This window comes from Canis lupus, chromosome 17 (genome assembly GCF_011100685.1).
Source record: "Canis lupus familiaris isolate Mischka breed German Shepherd chromosome 17, alternate assembly UU_Cfam_GSD_1.0, whole genome shotgun sequence".
NCBI lineage: Eukaryota > Metazoa > Chordata > Mammalia > Carnivora > Canidae > Canis > Canis lupus.
This window is the reverse complement of record NC_049238.1, coordinates 20,384,240-20,403,509: the sequence shown is the minus strand read 5'-3', so window position 1 is coordinate 20,403,509 and position 19,270 is coordinate 20,384,240. Positions and strand designations below refer to the sequence as shown.

At 39.6% G+C, this 19,270-nt stretch overlaps 1 protein-coding gene across 1 annotated transcript in view; it reads left to right on the top strand.

The window, feature by feature from the left end:
- HADHA (hydroxyacyl-CoA dehydrogenase trifunctional multienzyme complex subunit alpha) overlaps nt 1-19,270 on the top strand; it is a 48,424-nt gene that overhangs the window by 19,222 nt on the left and 9,932 nt on the right. The window contains exons 8-12 of the mRNA XM_038560980.1: nt 6,016-6,138; nt 6,608-6,726; nt 9,393-9,449; nt 11,480-11,589; nt 17,471-17,605. Of these exons, the coding sequence (XP_038416908.1) occupies nt 6,016-6,138; nt 6,608-6,726; nt 9,393-9,449; nt 11,480-11,589; nt 17,471-17,605 (544 nt within the window). The remainder of the gene's footprint in view (nt 1-6,015; nt 6,139-6,607; nt 6,727-9,392; nt 9,450-11,479; nt 11,590-17,470; nt 17,606-19,270) is intronic.

Sequence of the window (19,270 nt, the reverse complement as noted above, 5' to 3'; positions counted from 1 at the left end):
GCACTGAGTGGTGAAAAATTCAAATCTCCCAGTACACGTGTTCCAGCTGAGGTCAAATAGGGCAACATTCTGCCTTCTTTTTTTAGCTCTCATATAGCCAACAAGTGTCCTTTCCATGGCCTATTTAGTGCCATATCCTTCTCAGTTTTTGTGCTTTTTGGTTGTGATTTCATTGTTTAAAATGATAAGAGCCAGGAAGGGAAAAGTACTGAGTCTGAGTAGAAGTATCTTTAAGATTTCTCTTTCTTCCCCCATAAGGAGTCCTCGTCAGAGGTACCTGAAGAAGAGCTTGGTTGGAGGGCCCAAATAGAAAGGAATGAGGTACTTGGGCTAAGAACGCTGATATGTGTAAGACCATAGCCAGCAAGGGATACCTCAGTTATTGACTGCAACTCCCCTTAAAGTCAGTCTCTTGACTGCACACCAAGTCTCTTGTGGGAAGGACAGCTTTCCCTGTGAGGCTTGCTGGGCAAAAGCCTTTGTAATTGCCTGTAGTTGGGCCTGAAAAATCACACATAGGTTTTTGGCCAGGGGCTGGGCTCCTCAGTTTTTACAAATAGTCATGTGGCCACAGTTGTACCTATTTCTCCTTCCCATTCCATATTCCTTTTGCCCTCAGGAAGTACCTCAACTGGTCATGGTTCTTTGCCTAGTGGGGTGACCTTCATTCCTAGAAGGTCTGGGTCACTTGCAGTCCTGCATGAACTGAGTTGTTGTAGTTTTCCTTTAACTAATTACAGGTTGTTTTAGCACCAAAAGACCCCCTAAGAGATCTGTGGTTTTCAAGATGTACTCTTTCTTATTCCCATTGTGTAGTGGTAGCCCAACGCCCCCTTGGTAATCAGGATTAATAGCCCCAGAAAGGGACTATAATGCTGCAGTAGGGTACTTTGAGATGGTGCCTGCATATCATATAGAACTATCTACAAACTGGCCTGAGCTCTATCTTCCCTAGTCATCTGATAATAATAAGGAACTCCCCTGAAGCCATAGGGGCAAACAGGGACAGAGAAGGAGGAGTAAGGAAAGTTTGGTCACTTTCTCATATAGCTTGTGTCTTTAGGGTCTGCTCAAACCAATTCTCACATATACCAATTCCATTTGATAATGAAGTTGAATGCTGTTACAGTCAATGAACTTTATGGTTTAGTGGGCCAGACAACATCTATTTCATGATGGGCAGCTCAGGTCCCATGGTAAGCTGATGCCCCATGGTTAATTAAGCTTTGAGTCCCTACTGAGGCCCACTAGCTTTTTCTCAGTAGGAGAGTAGTTATTCACAGAGAATGGTAGGGGTTTGCTCCAAATTCCTAAATGTCTACTATGATTTGCCTATAGTGTCCTCTCAAGGATTCCAAACACATCTCTATCTACCACTGACCCTTCATGCACCATCAGATCTGAATCATAGGGCCCAAAATAGCTTTTCTTCCTGGGTTCCACTCAAAACTAGTAGCCTTCAAATTATTCAGTAAAGGAGCTAGAGTAGCACACCCAAGTAAATGTTGCCTCTAAAATCCAAAGAGGCCCACTAGGTGTTATGCATATTTTTCTGTGGTAGGAGGGGCCAGATGCAATAACTTACCTTCACCTAGGAAGGGATGTCAGCATGCCCCCCACCATTGTACCCCTAGAAATTACACTAAGATGAATATGTCAGAGTAGATGGTACTTCCTGTTCACCAGATTCATTCAGTGTAATATCATTAATGTAATGAACCAGCATGGTATCTTGTGGAAGGGAAAGACAATCAGGATCTCTACGGACTAAATTATGACATATGGCTGGAGAGTTGATATACCTCTGAGGTTAAGACAGTAACAGTATATTGCCAACTGAAGGCCAGACTGCTTCAGGTAGTCCTTCCTAAGAGCTATTGAGGAAGAAAGCATTTTCTAGATCAGTAAGTGCCTAGCAGAAAAAGGACAATGTGTTAATTTGTTCCAGCAATGAAACCACATCTGGAACACCATCAACAATTGTAGTAGTAACTGCAATTAATTAAGTTTAAATCCACTGTTGTTCTACAAAGACCCATCTATTTTATGCATAAACCAAAATAGGCAAGTTGAATGAATAGAAACTACCACCCCTGTATCTTTCAAGTCCTTGATGGTGGCACTAATCTCTGTAATCCCTCCAAAAATACAGTATTACTTTTGGCTTACTGTTCTTCTAAGTAGAGGCAGTTCTAATGGCTTACATTTGGCCTTTCACATTTTAATATCCCTCACTCCACAGTTCAAGGAGCTAATATGGGGCTAGTTGCTAAGTATGTGTATTTCAATTATGCATTCTAGAAATAACCACAGGATGGGTTCAGGGATCCAGTAAGCCCACTGTGAGATAGAACTGAACTAAAACTCCATGGATTTCTTGACTTTATAAGCCCCAATCTGACTGGTGAACCTAGAGAGATATTTTGGGTCTCCTGGAATTAGCATCAGTTCAGAGCCAGTGTCCAGTAATCCCACCCAAAATCTGATTACTATATTTCCCTTTCCCCAAGGTTAATGACCATATAGGATCCCTTTGGGGAAGGCTGGGAGGAAGATTAACAGTATATTCCCATTATGGAAATGCAACCTCCCCTTAATTCAAGAGGTTCTGGGTCTGTAAACTGACTCATTGCAGGGAAATGATGAGGGCCCATGACTTTCTTTGGTGGTTTAGGTTATACCTCTATTTACTAGAACTAGAATTCTCTCATACAGATCAAGTAAGACTATAGTAGACTTACCATCTATTTCTTTCCTAGGGACACCATGATCAACTAGCCAGTGCTATAGGTCTCTGTAAGTCACACTATTCTGATTACTACTTTGGTTCTGCTGTCCATTATGATAACCATACTCAGTTTGCCTTTGGCAGTTAAATGTTGCTATTTGGCCTCAGCCACCCTAGGATCCCAATTGATGGTAGCAGTTCCCACTGTGATTTGTGACCTACAGAGAAGAATAACGACACAGCCCTTCAAGCATGCCATCTTCCCCCAAATTGATTTCTTACAGTCATGGTGAAAGATGTGTCCTCTAACCTTTCCAGGTTGGCTGAGCAGGTCTAACATCATAAATCCACGTTAACATTCCAGTTTCCTTAAGCCTTTCATTAGCTTCCTCTACAGCATACCAACACAGTTCTAGCATTTCAACTTCATTTGATGCTACTTGTTTTCTATTTGTCCTGTTTTTCCTTCCTTCTTTCATTTGGATTAGTAATTTTTTACCCTCACTATTGGGCTTTTACTTTGCTTTACCCTTTTAATGGTTACTCTAAGGTTTATAGTCTATATCCTTAACATATGATCTATCTGGAAATGATGTATCATTTTACCTATAAGGTAAGAACCTTAAAAGAATATACAGTTGACCCTTGTATGATATAAGTTCAAACTGTGTGGGTCCATTTACACACAGATTTTTATATAGTACTGTAAACGTAGTTCCTTTTTTTCTTAACTTTTTTTTCCCGTAGCTTACTTTATTATAGGAATACAGTATGTAATACATACACAAAATATGTTATCAACTATTTATGTTATTGGTACACCTTCTGATCAGTAGTAGGCTATTGGTAGTTAAGTTTTGGGGGCATCAAAAGTTATAACAGATTTTCTACTGCAAATGGTATCAGTGTCTCAACATTTCATTTCTAAATATATTATATATTCCTCAGCATATTGCTATCTTTGTTTTCAATAGTCATCTTTTAAGGAGATTAAAAATGAGAAGAGAGTTTTCTATATATACCCACATGGTTACCATTTTGAGTGCTCTTTCTTTGTATAGCTCCAAGTTCCCATCTGGTTTGATTTTCCTCCAACCTGAAGAACTTGACATATTCAGTCGCATAGGTCTGCTGGCAATGGAGTCTCTCACCTTTTGATTTGTTTGACAGCCTTTATTTCCACTTATTTTTCTAAAGATATTCTTGAGTGCCACAGAATTCTAGGTTCTTGTACTTTATTTATTTTTTGGGGGGGGTACTTTATGGATGTGTCAACATCATGTCATGGCTTGCATAATTTCTGATAGAAAGTCTGTTCTCATTTTTATCTTTGTTCTTCTGTTTATAATGTGTCTCTCCCCTTCACCGCCCTTGCCCCCACTGTCAGATCTTCCCTTTATTACTTAGTCTTAATCATGTGTTATGGTGTATCTTGGTTTGTTGTTGTTGCTATAGTTACTGTTGTTTTTTAATGTTCATTGGGCATGGCATTCATTGAGTTTCTTGGATAGTGGATTTGTAGTTTTGACCAAATTGGAAACTTTTTGGCCATTAATTCCAATATTTTCCCATCTTCCCCCCACCCCTTCTCTGCAGCTCCAACTTCACCTATGTTAGATTTACTTGATACGGTCCCAAAATGAAGCAATTTTTCTTTTTCCATCTGTATATTTTCTATTGCCATGTATTCAAGTTTCCTGATCTTTTTTTCTTTGGTGTATAATCTACTATTAACCCAATCTTGTGTATCTTTCATTTCCTATCTAGAAGTAACATTTGATTCACTTTTATGTATTCAGTTTCTCTTCATTATGTTTCTGCTTTCCTCTACCTTCTTGAATGTATAGCATGCATTTACAATAATAGCCTTTCTAACATTGTCTGCTACTTCTGTCTTCATTTCTGCATGTTTGTATCAGTCAGTTTGCCTCTTGCAGTTTCATCTCATGCACGTGGTTAACAGTACTCATCCAGAGTTTCAGGGGCCCTCTGTAGGTACCTGGAGTCCTCCTTTTGTGGAGCAGCTGCCCTCCAGGACTCTACTCCACAGGTTCCAGCTGCACTGGCCTCCCTGCAGGCTCCTTGAGACTTTTGTGGGCCCTCTGCATTTTTACCTCTCACAAGTTGGAGCTTTTTGTTTTTGTTATTCATTTGAGACACACAGAGAGAGCACAAGCAGGGGGAGTGGCAGGAAGAGGGAGAAACAGACTCCCCGCTGAGCAGAGAGCCCAATTCAGGGCTCCATCCCAGACCCTACAATCATGACCTGTGCCCAAAGACAGATTCCTTAACCATCTGAGCCACCCGGGCATCCCAAGGCTTTTCTTTTTCATCCTCTTTCACATACTTTCACAATAGGGCATGTATCATAAGAGAGATAAAAATATGATTGCAAATTTGTTTCAGCCTCCTTTTACTATTGGGATTTTGTTTCCTTCATACCACAAGACTGCACAAAATTGCCTTTTGAACCCCAGTCACCAATAGACACAGGATGTCTGTTTACACAACCCTGTAAAAATAGCCTTTGGAATTTCGGAGCCTATCTCTTTAGTCTCTTTCCTCAAACAAGTTCAGTATAGAGTAGATGCCTTAAGTAGAAAATGAGTTACATTATTATTGGCATATTCCTTTCTCTATAGAAGTACTTTATGTGCTACACATCATCACACTGTGAGAGATTTCCCTCCAGCTCTTTGACCCAGCCCTTCCAGCCTCCTATACCACCTTAGAATTCCATGAATGTTCCATGGGGAAAGACTAGCTTTGCATTTGGTTTCTTCTAGCTTATAATGTATTGTACATGACCTCCTAAAACTGATCATTTCACTTGCTCCCAGGAGCATCCTTCTGCTTGAGCCAACTCTAATCTTCAGCCCATGCCCAAAAGAATCATATAACCTCAGAAAAGAAAACATCCAGCAATCATCAGTTCACTTCAGGCAAGCTCTTCCCTGTCTGGAATTTTAGTTCATATGGTCCTCATTGCTTCTACCACTCTCTCATAGCTTTATGAATGTGTGGTTTTACAGTTTATTCATTTTTGTCTGCAGTTTTGCAGCAAGAATACAGGCCTCATGAGACATTCTACATCCTACTCAGAAATGGAAGCCAGACTTAAGACCTGGTTTTCTATCTAGAGTACATTGTTACACCCTTGCTCAGTGTTACTTCTTATATTCTTTGAGTCCATAGCTCATAACTTGGCACCTACCAGTCTCTAGTATAACATGGAAAGCTATGCTGAAAATGATTTACATTCTAATCTGTTGTGTTCATTTTTACAGGACCAGGATTAAAACCTCCAGAGGAACGGACAATTGAATACTTAGAAGAAGTTGCAGTTAATTTTGCCAAAGGACTATCTGATAAGAAAATCTCCATAAAGAGAGACAAGGGATTAGTAGAAAGTGAGTGTCATTATTAAAGAACTAAGGCAAAGGTTCTCTCCAGAGAGTTTAATTTTGTTATAAAATGAGGAGGTAAATGCGTTTTTTTTTTTTTACTCTAAGTATAGAGTCATCCTTAAGGAGTGTAACAACTGCTCTAGGTTCAAGTCCTAAACCTTACACTGGTTGGTTACAGCCATGTTTTTTTTCAATTTTTTATTTTGGAAAATTTGAAGCATTAATACAAAAGCAGAATAATATATAATACTGTAATAAACACCCATGCACCCAACACCCAACTTTAGTATTTATCAACTAATTAAACCATGTGTATAGAAGTGCTTAGGTTGCAATTTGGATTTTGTATATCAAAGTGAAAAGTTCTTTCAGATAGCTACAATTACTGCATTTTTATGGAGTTTACAGAACAAACTAAGAAGGGAGACTAGGCTTTTTCCAGTAAGTATCTAAAAACCATTTTCTTTTGCAGAATTGACGTCATATGCCCTGAGTATTCCTTTTGTCAGACAACAGGTTTACAAAAAGGTGGAAGAAAAAGTACGAAAACAGACCAAAGGCCTTTATCCTGCACCTCTGAAAATAATCGATGTGAGTCTTCACCCCATATTCCCACATTTCTCATGTTTCCTCCCTTTATAGAGCAGTATTCTTTATTGCCATTCCGAACTATGTCTTCTGGTACTATAGTTCTTAATTCTGTTATTACAGTACTCACTAAAAATAAAGCAAGCAAGCCATGAGGGCTCATAAACTGATTATTTTGGGGATAATGAGTGCTGGGCATAAGGAATTTAAAACTACCAGTTATAAAACAGGAAAAAATAGAAAACCTGTTATATCAGAATAACAAGGCCAGTGAAATCCTGGGCATTAATTAAAAGGTAGTTGAAACAAAATTGATGGCCTCGGTTGAAAACATTGCAGTACCTAAAATGCCTTATTGACTTCCCCATTGCTGTAATTATCAAAAAAATGTAATGATACAGAAAAGTTCTGAAAAAGATCAAGGAGGATAAATAAAATGATCACAGGGTTAAGAACTTCTGTCTAAAGGTAGACTTTAAAACTTAGAAACTCTTTAGTCTTCAGTCTTTAGTATCTAAGATTAAGAGAACATGTAATCTAAGACTTTGAAAATGGGCAATAAATCAGCCAACAAATATATTTTGAGGAAAGACACCAAAATGCATAAATAGGACACATGATTCCCTTCTCACACCCATCTCCCAGTTTGGGGAGATTAGATGTGTGTCTGTGCTGGGACAGGTAACTAATGGAAGGGATGTTAGATGCCACCCTGGGATCACTGCCAGATAATTGAACAGAGGAAGATTGCTAAATGCACAGAGGAGGCAACAGTCACTGTAAGCCAGAGAGATTAGGAAGAGCCTCCTATAATTTTTTTTAAGATTTGATTTATTTATTCATGAGACACACAGAGAAAGAGGCAGAGGGAGAAGCATGCTCCCCACAGAGAACCCAATGTGGGACTCGATCCCCAGACCCGGGATCACGCCCTGAGCTAAAGGCAGATGCTCAACCGCTGAGCCACCCAGGCATCCCAGAGCATCATAGAATTTGACCTGAGCCCTGGAAAGTGAAGAGAAAGTGGTACCAGGTAGGGTGGGCATTTTGAGCAAAGTTACAGAAGCTGGAAAGCATGAGGTTCTTCAAGGAACATTTAATGAGATCAGATTTTGTAGGATACTGAAATGTGTGCAAAAAGGCCAAATGAACCTAGATTTTAGAACTTGGACAATAATGAATTTGGAAATTTGACCTTCATCCTGTATAGATCATAGAGATAATAGTCCTAGTAAGTCATAAACAATTTAGAAAGAGAGACAAGTAGAGACTTGAAGTTGGAAGCTATCTTGGTCATTCAGACTTGACATTACCAAGATAGATTAGTAAAGAGGTGAAGGTAGTAAGAGACTTGCCAAAGAGAAGAGATTATGAGTTAAGTCTTAGAAGTGCTGAGTTTAGATGTTTCAGGAAATTCAAGTGACAGTTTACACAAAAGATAAGAATGTAGATTTGTGCTGAGTGAAGTAAGTCAATCGGAGAAGGACAAACATTATATGTTCTCATTCATTTGGGGAATATAAATAATAGTGAAAGGGAATATAAGGGAAGGGAGAAGAAATGTGTGGGAAATATCAGAAAGGGAGACAACGTAAAGACTGCTAACTCTGGGAAACGAACTAGGGGTGGTAGAAGGGGAGGAGGGCGAGGGGTGGGAGTGAATGGGTGACGGGCACTGGGGGTTATTCTGTATGTTGGTAAATTGAATACCAATAAAAAATAAATTTAAAAAAATTTTTAACCAAAAAAAATAAATAAATAAAAATAAAAAATAAAAAAAATAAAGAATGTAGATTTGTTCATATGTGGGTTGGTTTTTTTTGTATATATATATCCACTTTTCCTTCTCATAAATTGTGGTGATTGAATACAGGGTCAATTCGACTTTTATACTTGGACTTAGGATAGGACTTCCCTCAAATGTTAAGTTGAATTTATAGAATTCATGAGTAACATGACAGAGGAGACCATCGGCCTGAGGAAGAATGCACGGAAGGAGAAAAGGGCTGAGAGTGTAACTATGGGGATGTGCCTACTAACGTAGGAGAGCAAGAGAGAAGCTGGAAGAGCCATTTTAGCAAGAAGGAAGGGGAAACCTTTTCTCAGACTTGAGCAGTGCCAGTGGCAGCTTTTTCTCTGCTGGGATAGTGGTCTAGAAGTGGATAAGGAGATAAGAGTTTGAGCTGTGGGACCTCTGTCATCTTTTCCCATTCTGACTTTTATTACTTTCTTCTATTTCATTTCCTTCCATTTTATACTAGTTTTAGTAGTAGTCTTGGAGATGGAAAATGAAGTCAGTCTTTTTTTTTTTTTTTTTTAACTTTTTTAAGACTTATTCATTTATTTGAGAGAGGGGGAAAAAAGAGCAAGAGAGTGAGCACAAATGAGGGGATAGGCAGAGGGAGAAGCAGACCTCCTGAGCTCCATCCCAGGACCTTAGGATCATGACCTGAGCCAAATGCAGATGTTCAACCAACTGAGCCCCCCAGGTGGCCCAAGAATAAAGTAAGTCTTAAGCAAGCAGCCATTCAGTCCTCTTGTCTTTCTTACTCCGCTTCCAGACTTTTGGCTTACTCTTTGAAGACTGATGAACTAGCAGTTTTACTCACGGTAGTGAGCATCTCGCCCATCCCTTGCAACAATGAACAAATGCTTTATGTGTTTTTTAGGTGGTAAAGACTGGAATTGAGCAAGGGAACGATGCTGGCTATCTCTCTGAATCTCAGGTAAAGTTCTTTCCTTTGAATTTTTTATTAGCTACTGAAAAACCAAGATCTAGAACTTTTTATAAAGCTGAGAAAAGGAAAGGTACCCAAAGTCTATCTAAAATGTTTTTCTTCTGGTGACTATCATTTCTCAGGGTTACTCTCAGTGAATAGATGTTAAGAACACGTTAGTGGTCAGTGGTCCCAGCTACTTGAACTTGCTCTCAGTAATGAGGGTTTAAGTAGGGAAAGCAGGGCCAGAGTTCTAATTCTTTCAAATGAATCATTGGGATGTTTTTGTTCTGGAGTTGGGCTGGTTATATTCTGATAAAAATGAATACATTGAGAGAAGAATACATTTCTTACTTATTAGGGCCTAGAGATAAAACTTTGAAGGCCAGCCTCTCTTTGGTGAATTAGAAAATGGAAGGAAATGTTGTGTAGCAACTAAAAGAACAGAGAGGAGCATGTGAACAAGCCTCACCTCTTCCCACTTTTCCAACAAATTGGTGGTATTATAGATTTAAGTGGTTACAGTTATTTTTAAGTTTTAAGCAATCATTGAAGAATGACTGCTCTTTGGTAATAAGACAGAAGGTATCTGAAGAGCTCAGGACATATTCAAGAGAAAACATTTCTTGTACTGGTTGCTTACTACAGTGCATTCTGAGTTAGTCTTTTACCTCCTAACCAGCTACATATATACATATGTACAGAAAAATTGAAGCACAAGTTTCACAAATCAGTTGTCCTCACTGTATACACTGTACTCCTATTTCCTATGTGTAGGACCCACTAACCTCATGACCACTGATGGATCTCTAGCCACAGTTTGAAAATCACTGGTTTACTGAATAGGATACACTGTATCAAGATCAGTAGAACATTGTTGCATATTCTATTAAGGCATGAAAGCAACTTTATTTGGGGGATTCCCTTTGAAATGCTATTTGTAACCATGTAACCATACCGGTAAATGCTAGTAATATTGATGATGATGATAGCTGACATTGAGACCCAGTCATTTTACTAGCATTCTCACTTAATTCCAGCAATACTGTAAAATAAGTATTGTTTTTCCCATTTTAAGGATGAAGAAAGCTTCACAGCTGTGAAATGGCAGAGCCAGGATTTCAAACTCAGTTCTGTCAAACCTAGACTCTAAATCTCATCTTCTTTTTTTTTTTTTTTTTTCTTTAGATTATATTTAGGGGCAGCCTGGGTGGCTCAGCAGTTTAGCGCTGCCTTTGGCCCAGGGCATGATCCTGGAGACCTGGGATTGAGTCCCACGTCAGGCTCCCTACATGGAGCCTGCTTTTCCCTCTGCCTGTGTCTCTGCCTCTCTCTCTCTCTCATGAATAAATAAATAAATAAAATCTTTAAAAATAAATAAATATATATATATTTTATTTATTCATGAGAGACACAGAGAGAGAGGCGAGACATAGGCTCCCCACCAGGAGCCCAATGTGGGACTTGATCCCAAGACCCTGGGATCACGCCCTCAGCTGAAGGCAGCCACTCAACCGCTGAGCTACCCAGGCGTCCCAAAATCTTATTCTTAACTGCTAGTCTGAGAGTGGCTCTCTGTAAGCATTAGGGGACTTTTCAGAGCTATAGGTGTCATGCAGAGCCTGCTACAACAAAAGAGACCCAGAATTGAGAGTCCTACTGCTAGGATATGAGTTCCAGTCCTGCCACTTGAAGTGTTGTCGTGACTTAATTTCTCTGAGCCTCCTCTTCCCAGTCTTCAAAATAAGAGGGTTGACTGAGAGGACCATGAAAGGTCCGTTTTGACCATAAAATTCTAGTCCATGAAAAAGGTTAGCTACCACCACCTCTGGAGCAGAGAATCTAGAGCTCAGGTGAATCCAACCCTTTTCACAGTAGTAGTCAGAAAGTACCACAGACAAGAAGACATCACGGGGGCCCTGGAGCACTCGGGATTCCGTGTGTGTTACCTCTACTCTGCAAGGAAATCAGACTGAAGGAACTCCCATCGTTGAGACTCTGAAGTTCCACTGTTTTTTTGGTTCTCCTTTATTTTCCAGAAATTTGGAGAGCTTGCAATGACCAAAGAATCAAAGGCGTTGATGGGACTTTATCATGGTCAGGTCCTGTGTAAGAAGAATAAATTTGGAGCTCCGCAGAAAGAAGTAAAGTAAGCTCAGCTCTGCCTTATGGAGCCTCTGTGGGTTTCACCGCAAAGCTAGATTCCTACCTTCCATCTTGCCTACATGTCTTCCATCCTGAGCATATTAGATCCCTCTTCCTCCTAACAACTTTCTGGCTTTCAAAGTTCAGCCTGAGTTTTCTCCAGACCTCTCTATTGGCTTCTGTAGCAGCTTTCCTGTCTGGCTATTGATGTCCCCTAGAAGTCTGGTTTATGTCCCAAACCAGACACAACTATACGATGTTTACTGATCTTGTGTCTTCCTGTGATTTGAGATACCATCCCTGGGAACTCCTACTTCTTCCTCATAAAAAAAATATATAGCCTCATTCTGATTGTTAAACGCTTGTCTTTCTAATTTACAACTTAAATATTTTGTTTAATATTTTATTTATTTATTCATGAGAGAGAGAGCGAGAGAGAGGCAGAAGGAGAAGCAGGCTCCATGCAGGGAGCTGGACGTGAGACTTGATCCCAGGTCTCCAGGATCACAACCTGGGCCAAAGGCGGCGCTAAACTGCTAAGCCACCCAGGCTGCCCTACAACCTAAATATTTAAGATACTATTTGCCTGTTTCATGTCTATTCTTTTTAGCAAGATTTTCAATATTATGCTGCCTAAAAGCTCTTCAACATTTTAAATTTACTAATGCCCCTAAATTCACCTTCTAGCTCAGTGGTTCTCAGCCTGGGGAATGTTGCACCCCAGGGATCATTTGATGATGTCTGGAAACATTTTTTGGTTGTTATAGGTGCTTCTGGCATCTAGTGAGCAGAGGTCAGGGATATTGCTAAACACCTGATAGTGTATGGGACAAGCCTAAGAATTAGAATAATCGAAAATGTCAGTAATGCCAAGGTTAAGTAATACTGCTTTAGCTGAATTACCGTGAGGGCTTTCAGAGCAACTAATGTTACTACTTTCTCCATCTCCTTCACCTTTAGCAACATTACAATCCAAAAAAAGAAGATAAAACGGGTAAGAAATGTGGGTGAGACAGATAACGATGCTAGCCCAGAGGGCTGATTTCCAAATATAATATGAACTACAACTATAACTACTTCTCCAGCACACATGGTGATCAGTAGGGATCATTACCAGTCCGGTTGTGTTTGTTCTACCCAACATGGAAACAGTATCCTGCAATCAGTAGGTGCTGTAGTACAGTAAGATGGCCACTTAAGCACTTATGTCAGCATCTCTTCATATATTCTACAAAAATCAAACATTAACAAGGACAAAAAAGTCACCCATTCCCCATGCATAGCATAAGTGCAAGGCAGATATGCTACTAACTTCTCATTATGTAAGAGGGAAACCTCACTGTAACAGTAAATAAAAGGAAGCAAGAGAGAAAAGTATTAAGAGTCTTGCAAAATCATACAACTGTGAAACACACCAATGCTACTTCCTCACCCTACCCCTTTACTCCACCATCCCTCCATCTACCAAAAAATGCCATCAATTAAAGAGACTACACTTTGCAACTGCAGAGTCCTCTTAAATAATGAAACCTAATGAGCTACTCCAGACACCTCCTCCTATCTGTATATACTTCTTCCTGTCATAGGCAGCTAGACATAATGCCATCTGGAGAGGGTATCATTATACCAAATACACGAAAAAGATAGGCAGAATCCACATGCATCTCATATAAGAAGTAAGAAAAAGTATCAAAATACTTACGCTTATAAAGATTCTCCCCCCCTAAAGCAGTCACAATACAGAAGAAAACTGTAACAAAACACTTCCAAATTTGAATCAAATATCCTTAAATAAGCATTTGCAGATAAGAATCATCTTGAATCAGAAATTCAAAAACTCGGGACACCTGAGTGGCTCAGCGGTTAAAGCATCTGCCTTTGGCTCAGGGTGTGATCCTGGAGTCCTGGGATCAAGTCCCGCATCGGGCTCCCTGCATGGAGCCTGCATCTCCCTCTCCCTGTGTCTCTGCCTCTCTCTCTTGGTGTCTCTCATTAATTAATTAATTTTTAAAAATTTTCAAGAACTCAGAACTAAATGTACAGAAAAACAGCGTGATGCAAGAGTTGGCCAAACTTGGAAATAAATTGGGGAAAAAGGAGATGAGGAATTAATCATAGGGTACCCAAGGCAGAATAGGGTGAACAGATTTACTAAAACTTGGAAGAATAGGGGCACCTGGCTGGCTCAGTAGGAAGAGCAAAAAACTCTTGATCTCAGGGTCATGAGCTTGAGCCCCATATTGGGTGTAGAGATGACTTAAATAAATAAACTTTAAAAAAAAAAGAACTTTGAAGAATTAAAGAAAGGGGATTTTTTTTCTACTTTCCCAGCTGCCAGTGATGCCCTCTGCTTCCTCCACTTCTGTCCCTAGGCTCTTCCCCCTTACCTTGGATAATCATTTGAATTCCTTATCTATTTTATTTTTTAATTAATTTTTATGCAAAAAAATGCACTTATTCTTTTTTAAGAAAACTGTTATAAAGTTAAATATTAACTGATAGTATTTTGTGTTTATGGTTTGAATATTGTACTATAAAAGGAATCCTCTGTGTGAAGCCTGTAACTGGCTCCTTTCAGTGGTATGACTTGGAGACTGTGCATATTAGTACATATCAGTTAACTCATTCCTCTTAATCTTCTACTGATGGATTGATGGCTCTTTGCAGTTTTTCATGATTACGAACACTGTATGACTGTTCATCGCAGTTTGTCATCTTATGCATAAATACTTTCACTGGAGTAGATAATGAGAAATAGAATTACTAGTTCGTGGGATATGGGAGGTTTAGTTTTAATAAATTTGTCCTCCAAAGTAGGACAATACATACTTCCATCAGCCATGTACTGAAAAAAACAATTTTTGTACATCCTCCCTGATGCTTTTACAATTTTTGCCAACCTGGTGGGGAAAGAATATCTCATTTTAATTTGCATATCCCATGTTATGAGGGAGGTTAAGCATCTTTATTGTCAGTTTGTTTTTTTTTTTTTTAGTGAATTGCGCTTTTTTAAAAAATTAATTTATTTACTTATTTATTTTTTTAAGATTTTATTTATTCATGAGAGACACAGAGAGAGAGGCAGAGACACAAGGCAGAGGGAGAAGCAGGCTCCATACAGGGAGCCCAACGTGGGACTCGATCCTCGGTCTCCAGGATCACGCCCTAGGCTGAAGGCAGCGCTAAATCGCTAAGCTACCTGGGCTGCCCTTAATTTATTTTTTGAGAGAGAGAGCTAGCAAACTCACACAAGAAAGATTGGGCGGGGGGTGGGGTGGGTGGGCAGAGGGAGAGAACTCCAAGCTAACTCATTACTGGGCTCGGAACCCAAACCAGGCCTCAGTTCTGCAACCCATAAGATCATTTCATGACCCGAAACCAAGAGTCAAACGCTGAACTGACTTGAGTCACCCAGGCATCCCAGAATTGCTTTATACAAGCCCTTCCCCATTTTAGTGGGTTGTCCTTTTTTTTTTAAGTAATCTCCACGCACAATGTGGGGCTTGAATTCTTGACTCTTGGAGATCGAGTCGCATGCTGTGCTGCCTGAGCCAGCCAGGTGCCCCATGTCTTTTTTAATTGACACATGCATGTTCTTCATTTCCCAAGTTGTAATTCTTTGCTGCAATATATATTGCAGGGGATCCCTGGGTGGTGCAGCAGTTTGGCGCCTGCCTTTGGCCCAGGGCGCGATCCTGGAGACCCGGGATCGAGTCCCACGTCGGGCTCCCAGTGCATGGGGCCTGCTTCTCCCTCTGCCTGTGTCTCTGCCTCTCTGTGTGTGTGTGTGTGTGACTATCATAAATAATTTTTTTAATTAAAAAATATATATATATATTGCAGATTTCCTCCTATTCTATCGTTGTCTTAATTTTGTGGGGTCATTTCTGTTTGTGACAAATTTTTAGTTTTCATGCAATAAATACCTTTTTTAGCCCTATTCTTTATGTCTCTCTATCCTGTTTTCTCACTGTTTTCCAGTTAATTAAACTAACAATGTAGGGGCGTCTGGGTGGCTCAGTCCATTAAGCTTCCAACTTTTGACTTCAGCTCAGGTCATGATCTCAGGATCATGGGATTGAGCCCCCCCATCGGGCTCCATGCTCAGTGAGGAATCTGCTTGAAATTCTCTCTCCCTCTCCCTCTGCCACTCCACCCCCATGCACACGCATATGATGTCTCTCATAAATAAATAAATCTTGGAGCACCTGGATAGTTCAGTGGTTGAACATCTGCCTTTGACTCAGGTCATGATCCTGGCCGGCGTCCTGGGACTGAGGAAGTCTGCCTTTCCCTCTGCCTATGTCTCTGCCTCTTTCTGTCTCTCATGAATAAATAAATAAAATATTTAAAAATACTAATAAATACTGTTAAAAAAAAACCACTAAACATAGAAATGCACGTGTTACTACAAAGCTACATTTAAAAGATGCTTCCAGAACTTGAAATTAGGTTTCCTTTTCAGGTCATAAACATGATTTTTGAAAATTATAATCAGAAGTGTTAGGAATGAAACTTTATCCTAGTATTACAACTCTGTTTGGTTTTTTTTTTAAGATTGTTATTTATTTATTCACGACAGACACACAGAGAGAGAGAGGCAGAGACACAGGCAGAAGGAGAAGCAGGCTCCATGCAGGGAGCCCAACGTGGGACTCGATCCTGGGTCTCCAGGATCAATACCCCGGGCCGAAGGCAGCACTAAACCGCTAGGCCACTGGGGCCGCCTAGTATTACAACTCTAACTTAAGTCTACATAGTGCTGTTAACTTCGGCTTTTATGAAGGAAGAAGTTCTGGAAGAATTTCTTTAGTTGTTTACTATGGGAGCATGGCATATTGCTCCAGAATTATGAAAAACTAAAAATAAAAAAGAGAGAGAGAATAAGCAGATATGCTCTCTGGCCCACAAAATATTTAGAATTTAATTGAAGAAACAAAAATAGTGAATATGAAGCCATTCCAGAATACTGTGGGGTAAGCCAGATGGTCCTAAGAAGTTCAAGAGAAGTTGGAGGGTAGAAAAGGCAGCAATGTGCATGTATGGAGGTATTTGTGGGGAGGGGTGTAATAAGGGCTGGAAGCAAAGAAAACATCCAGGAGAATTTTGATGTAATCCAAGTAAGGGTAATGGCACAAATTTCAGAAGAAATGAAAGCTTACTGGAAAATGGTAAAATCAGTAAAATAAGTAGTCAGAAGAAGATGACTAAATGTCTTTGGGCATATCATGGCAAATTGGCTTTTGTTTGGAAACCAGAGATATTCATATTGACATCAACATAAATCAGGTTGTTTTGTTTTCAGTTATCTCCAGGCATAATTGAAGATCAGTATAATTCTGTCTTCTTGTGTATAGGCCAGTTCTTTTCGGCCTAACAAATTTTTGCATATAGCTTTGAAAATCTCTCTCTCTCTCTGCCCCACTCATGCTCTCTCTAAATTAATTAAAAGGGGTTGCCTGGGTGGTTCAGTCAATTAAGCATCCAACTCTTGGTTTTGGCTCAGGTCATAATCTTAGGGTCGTGAGATCAAGCCCATTGTTGGGCTCCACACTGTGTGTGGAGCCTGCTTAAGATTCTCTCTCTCTTTCCCTGCTCATGGCCACTGTCTCTCTCTAAAAAAATTAAAAATTTAAATTAAAATAAATACATTTGAAAATGTATTTTTATGGGCAAAATTTAAATTTTTATAGATAAAAATTTAAAATACTTCATAGATAAAATTTTAGATAAATTTATAGATAAATTCATAGATAAAAATTTTTATAGGAAAAATTATTTAAAATACCTTGTTGTGCCCACTTTTGTTGGTTTATTGAATAATTTGGGTGATCTCCCACTTTTACTAAAATAATTACCAGAAGTCATTCATGCTTTCCTTCTAGGGACCTAGCCATTCTTGGTGCAGGGCTGATGGGAGCCGGCATTGCCCAGGTCTCTGTGGATAAGGGCCTGAAGACCATACTTAAAGATGCTACGCTAACCGGGCTGGGCCGAGGACAGCAGCAGGTGTTCAAAGGGTAAGCCAGCTCTCTGTCTCTGTCAGCAATATGCTGTTCATTTTTTGCCATTATGGATTCCTTTTTCCTGAACATGGTGGGTACTGGATGCTCCATGGTTAAGCTATTTCCTTTGACTTTTAGAAACACTGATTCCTTTCCCTTAGTTTTATTGTACATGTTACAGTGTGCAGTAAAATGTAATGTCTAACTGCAGAAGAGAAAACTACCAGATATTTTTACATGCCATTTATTTCGTGCTTTGGTATCAAGACTAGAAGGTCTCATGTTTGTGAATTTTGGTAGTTTCCACATCACTGCTGTATTTTTAGGAAACACGAAACAGCATGACATTGTGGAAGATGAGGAGGTGGGGAAGTATGCCAGAACTGCACATTGAGGGTAGAGCTGGGATCAAAACTCTTGAACCTTCTATTTCTTGGCTGGCACAACTGTGGAGAAGCAGGAAAAGAATTTGGTTCCACAATGTCTGAGGCTTTACAGACTGTGTCTCCTTCTTACCACTGAATTAATAAAAGGTCAATACTACTTTCTCTCCTGCTCACCTACCCCTTCTCACCCCGGGGCCAAACGCTGCCTGTTTGCAGAGTGGGGGGAAACCAAGCAGCCACTTGGGCAGACTGGGAATTGGTTTCAGGCCAATTCTGTGCTCCAGTATAATGGACAAGCTGGCTGCACTTAGACTGTCCCATGCATGACTTTTAGTCAAATGAGGTTTTTTTGTTGTTTCTTATATAGGTTATGTAGCTTCAGCATGTTTGACCTCATTTCTGCAGAGAGATTATGTTGCTACTGTCATGCTATACAAGATGTGGCAGGTTTAATCATTTTGGCAAATTACTGTAAGATAGCAAGGAGTTGGAGTAAAAGATTCGTGACAAAAAAATTTTTTTAATTGGCACGTGCTTGATAACATGGCCCTGAGACTAGCATGTAAACATTCCCAAACACCATCACATACAGTCACCAAAATGAGAAATTGCTGCTCTAAAATAGATCCCACCCTCTGTCTCTTTTGGATTTAAGTTCCCCAGCTTTCCCTTTGTGCCTCAGAAACATCAGGCTCTGGCATGTGCCCCTTACCGTGCTGCTGACTTAGGACATAAATGTTTCCCATCCTCTCTTGAAAACAGTTTCATTAGGGATTAGAATTAGAGCAACTAATCATGTTTTGAGTTCTGATGAGCATTTTGTTTGCTAACTGCTGACATGGTTGTCAGAAACCAAGAGATTTGAACCCATACTTTTTAAGACTTTGAATACTTCTTTGAACTTACCTTGTGGCTTTAATTTTTCTTTTAGTTAAGGAAATTAGTGAATGGGATTCAGGAAAACTCTAGGTTAGTTATTCTGAAAGTGTGGTCAGATTAAAACCTAAGAGAGCCTACTTTTCTTGGCAGTGAAAAGTAATCGGTTAAATGTTTGAGTAGCAGGAATCCTTTTTATCTCCCTGTGGGAAAGAAGAAACCTTGAGTTAATATTTTATGTAATCAATAGAATGTGCTACTTATACTATGTGCCGACTGGGAAGTAGATTAAGAATATAAGAAAATAATGCTTGGTCTCGGTTTTCTAGGAGATTACAGTTACAGAATAACAACATGATGTGTAATCAGGTAAAATAAGTTCATGTGGTCTAGGACACCTGTTGGGTGTTTTCTCTGT